Source organism: Scardinius erythrophthalmus, assembly GCF_964197995.2.
Source record: "Scardinius erythrophthalmus genome assembly, chromosome: 3".
Taxonomy (NCBI): Eukaryota; Metazoa; Chordata; class Actinopteri; order Cypriniformes; family Leuciscidae; genus Scardinius; species Scardinius erythrophthalmus.
The window spans coordinates 61269354-61274353 of record NC_138223.1 but is presented as its reverse complement, the minus strand read 5'-3'; the positions used below and the strand labels follow the sequence as shown (position 1 = coordinate 61274353).

Sequence of the window (5000 nt, the reverse complement as noted above, 5' to 3'; positions counted from 1 at the left end):
ATGGTTGAGAGTATACTCATGTTTACTCATGTTTATGTAATGATCTGTTTGAGAGATATCTCTAATATTTCCTTACGAGGTTGAAGATATCTGCTGATTAATAGATACTAGTAGCTATTCTGTTCTATTAATGTATGACTAGTAATTAATTAGTTGATGAACATTTCAGAATATAAAATTAAGATATTTTAGGAATCCAGTCAGAAGTCTGGCATGGGCATTCAAGCCCGCATGTGTTAGCCACATAAGCCCACATCATCTTTGACTCACGAAATATAGAAAAATATTGATTTTAAAGAAGTAAAACATCAAACATCAGAAGCTGGTCTGGAGTCAGGGTTAGGGTGTATCTCAGGAGCCAAGACGAGTTGGGGCTCCAGACTCTGGGCTCTGGGTCTCCTAGTGTGTGTGTGTGTGTGTGTGTGTGTGTGTGTGTGTGTGTGTGTGTGTGTGTGTGTGTGTGTGTGAGAGAGAGAGAGAGAGAGAGAGAGAGAGAGAGAGAGAGAGAGAGAGAGTGTGTGTGTGTGTGTGTGTGTGTGTGTGTGTGTGTGTGTGTGTGTGTGTGTGTGTGTGTGTGTGTGTGTGTGTGTGTGTGTGTGTGTACCTGGTGTCTCCAGCGGAACAGGCTCGGAGTGTCGATGTTCGGATGAGTGTGAGTGTGTGTGTGTGTGTGTGCCTGGTGTCTCCAGCGGAACAGGCTCGGAGTGTCGATGTTCGGATGTGTGTGTGTGTGTGTGTGTGTGTACCTGGTGTCTCCAGCGGAACAGGCTCGGAGTGTCGATGTTCGGATGAGTGTGAGTGTGTGTGTGTGTGTGCCTGGTGTCTCCAGCGGAACAGGCTCGGAGTGTCGATGTTCGGATGAGTGAGTGTGAGTGTGTGTGTGTGCCTGGTGTCTCCAGCGGAACAGGCTCGGAGTGTCGATGTTCGGATGAGTGAGTGTGAGTGTGTGTGTGTACCTGGTGTCTCCAGCGGAACAGGCTCGGAGTGTCGATGTTCGGATGAGTGTCGTCTTCATCATCAGACACCTCGATATGATCCCACACACTGTAATCGATGGTCGTCATGATGGATAGTCAGTGATTCTGTCAGCTGATCCTCCCTTATAACGCTGTACAGTATCGCTCTGTTATTATGAGTACAGTAGTTATTGTTATAGTTGTGTGTGTTTGTGCTCTCGCGCACCCGCCGCTCTTTCTGGAACTCTCCTTCACTTCCGCTTACAGTGACGTCATCACCGAGCGTTGCGCACCAGTGGCACGTCACTCTCCTGAGCCGCACTCACTCGCGCCTGTAGGGTGTTTCTCAGACAGAAGGCTGTGTCCTAACGAGGGTCCGAGACTGTGCTCTTCCTAGTCCCCATTCTGAGGCTCAGGCTAGTGTCCTCCTTAGGCTAACCCTAACCCTCCTCAGCGAGTACACCAGAGAATGAGACGCTCTACTAATCTCTATAACCTTTCACTGACCCATCACTGAGAGAGTCCGTCATTATACCGTATTCGCTGAGCATAGCAGTTATTAGCCGGAGTAACAGCGCATTATTGATCATTATTCGCGCGGGAATATCTCTTTTGGGGCTTATCTCCTGGTGTATTATCAAAAGCCCCTGATTGTTTTAATAGGTTTCACTTCACAAATAAAATTAGTTGTATAACATTTATTGTGTTATCCAAGTGCTAAAACTGTCTGTCCGTGATGGAAAGCAGTGTGCGCTGCTGGCTGTAGTAGTTTATCACACACACACACACACACACTCCACTAAACGCAGCTTGTGTCGGGTGTGTGTGTAGTCAGGTGTTCAACAGTACCGGAGTCTGCCGGCAGGTGGCGCTGTCTGCACACGGCAAGCTTATACACCCGCCACTGTGACTGTTGAGGTGATAAATTGAGGTGATAAACACAACTGTTCCGCCAAACTGAGAAGTTTAACTACTAACTAAACTTAATGCTTGTTCACAGAATACAATGTGTAGTAGTTTTGGCGAAATAAAATAACTTTAATAAAATATGCTTCATAATTAGTCTATGTAAATAGCCTAAGCTACACGTACGTTATTCAGAACAATATTGTAAATTGTACTAGCTTGCTATTTTATCTAGATATGACAGACAGCTGTCTGATAAGGCCATCTCCAGCTAGAGTACACTATGGTGCTGTATATGAAGGGGGTTTAGCTGTGTAACATCGAACCTTAACACATGTTTAAGCCAGAAAGTTATTGACCCTTAATATTTAAAGGACGTTTGAAGAATGTTTTCTGCCTACATTATGAGAACATTTATCAAATACTAATGACAATATAGTGATTTCATAAACAATGTTTTGAAAGTGTTTAATTGTAACAGTTGCATAACCTCTACATAAGAGTTGAGGAACAGTAACCGTGGGACAGGCTACAAAACTTCTCCGTGTTCCCAGGGTGTTCCTTTAAACGCACAAACACAACCGTACTCATCTGAAGTTAGTTGTCAATCTAATGTTTAAAGGATGAGTGTTGTTCTAAGAACGTCTTCTCCCAAGATTATGAGGACATTTAAAAAACCCTCTACAAACAAAATAATATTTTTGTGCTAACCTTTTAAAAACATTATTAATCAGAATCAGAATGAGCTTTATTTGCCAAGTGTGCGCAAACACCAGGAATTTGTTGTGGCTTTTACAGGAGCTCTTGGTACACACACACACACACACACACACACACACACACACACACACACACACACACACACACACACACACACACACACACACACACACACACACACGTACATACTGTTATGGCCAGCTCAATTCGACTGTACATAAAGTATACAAGTAGACTGATGTAATGACTTGCAAGATTTTATTAGTCTTCAAAAATACAGATAAATTAATATAACAAAGTCTAGGGTTCAAAATCAAAGGGGAAAAATCATAATCCAGAAAGGGAGGAGAAAAGGCTGTAAACAAATAAAGGTTCACAAAACAAGTGACTTCTCCAGAGGCTGTCGATCCCCTTGACGAAGTGAAGAGGAGTGGTGGAGTCCACTGTTTTATCCTCTCCGTAATCAAGTAGTGAACAGGTAATGGGGTGTAACAGGTAACAGGGGTGTAACAGGTAACAGGTGTGTAACAGGTAACAGGGGTGTAACAGGTAACAGGTGTGAAACAGGTAACAGGGGTGTAACAGGTAACAGGGGTGTAACAGGGGTGTAACAGGTAACAGGGGTGTAACAGGTAACAGGGGTGTAACAGGTAACAGGTGTGAAACAGGTAACAGGGGTGTAACAGGTAACAGGTAACAGGGGTGTAACAGGTAACAGGGGGGTAACAGGTAACAGGGGTGTAACAGGTAACAGGGGTGTAACAGGTAACAGGGGTGTAACAGGTAACAGGGGTGTAACAGGTAACAGGGTGTAACAGGTAACAGGTGTGAAACAGGTAACAGGGGTGTAACAGGTAACAGGGGTGTAACAGGGGTGTAACAGGTAACAGGGGTGTAACAGGTAACAGGGGGGTAACAGGGGTGTAACAGGTAACAGGGGTGTAACAGGTAACAGGTGTGAAACAGGTAACAAGGGGGTAACAGGGGTGTAACTGGGGTGTAACAGGTAACAGGGGTGTAACAGGTAACAGGGGTGTAACAGGTAACAGGTGTGTAACAGGTAACAGGGGTGTAACAGGGGTGTAACAGGTAACAGGGGTGTAACAGGTAACAGGGGGGTAACAGGTAACAGGGGTATAACAGGTAACAGGTGTGAAACAGGTAACAAGGGGGTAACAGGGGTGTAACAGGTGTGTAACAGGTAACAGGGGTGTAACAGGTAACAGGTGTGTAACAGGGGTGTAACAGGTAACAGGGGTGTAACAGGTAACAGGGGTGTAACAGGTAACAGGGGTATAACAGGTAACAGGTGTGAAACAGGTAACAGGGGTGTAACAGGGGTGTAACAGGTAACAGGGGTGTAACAGGTAACAGGGGTGTAACAGGTAACAGGTGTGTAACAGGTAACAGGGGTGTAACAGGTAACAGGTGTGTAACAGGTAACAGGGGTGTAACAGGTAACAGGTGTGTAACAGGTAACAGGGGTGTAACAGGTCACAGGGTGTAACAGGGGTGTAACAGGTAACAGGGGTGTAACAGGTAACAGGGGTGTAACAGGTAACAGGTGTGTAACAGGTAACAGGTGTGTAACAGGTCACAGGGGTGTAACAGGTAACAGGGTGTAACAGGGGTGTAACAGGTAACAGGGTGTAACAGGGGTGTAACAGGTAACAGGGGTGTAACAGGTAACAGGGGTGAAGACAGAAAATGCCGGTCCAGCGCTGAGTGAGGAATTAAATTCGAAAATAAAAGACAGTTTGACTTTTTTTTCTCGCATCTGTGAATTTATTTTTTAATCATTTGTTCTGAGATGAAGCGAATATATTTGTGCAGGAATTTCTTGCACTATAAAAGCTAACTTTGCGGCAATGGTTTAAATTATGCGCAATCCCCACATTCCCGCACCGAAATTCAAGCCCTGAAATGGCAGCGGGATGTGTAACTCTAGCATATGGCACATATGTCATATAAAGTTAGGCAAGGCCAAACAGCGTTATCCATGTTGTTGCGATTGCATCGCTAGAGTAAGCTAATAGTGAAACTGATAGCGTTCTTCATCTAATTACAATATGAGGACTGACGGTAGGCTATAAAAATCAGCGTTTCTTTGTAGGTGATGACAACCATCTTGACAGCAGCAATCAATGCATCGCTAATTACGGTAGACCTTAATTTGAGATAGTAAATTTGTTCCTAATCTAAGGGAACACACAACCACAGAACAGCTGGGTGAGTTTTGTATTGGCTTATTGGATACAGTAAATGAAGACTGTCAACTTCTTTTCAATAGGCTACTATTTCATCACCCAAAACACTCCCACTCTCTGCTGTATATTCATAACCAATTATTTCAATTATTTCAAAACCAACAACCAAGCCACATAAACAATGACATTGGCACTAGTCTACATTGTAGAC

At 44.2% G+C, this 5000-nt stretch overlaps 1 protein-coding gene across 4 annotated transcripts in view; it reads right to left on the bottom strand.

Annotated features, from left to right (window-relative positions):
- The window catches only part of cdc37 (cell division cycle 37 homolog), a 20076-nt gene extending 18313 nt beyond the window's left edge, over nt 1-1763 (bottom strand). The window contains exons 1-2 of one of the 4 annotated variants that reach the window (XM_081362022.1): nt 1183-1297; nt 957-1108 (exon numbers count right to left, since the gene is read on the bottom strand). In XM_081362022.1, coding sequence (XP_081218148.1) covers nt 957-1064 — 108 coding nt within the window. In that variant the 5' untranslated portion in view covers nt 1065-1108; nt 1183-1297. Of the gene's footprint in view, nt 1-604 lie in introns of all 4 variants that reach the window. The other 3 variants (XM_081362023.1, XM_081362021.1, XM_081362020.1) reach the window with 3 other exon arrangements.
- Nucleotides 1764-5000: the final 3237 nt, after the last annotated feature.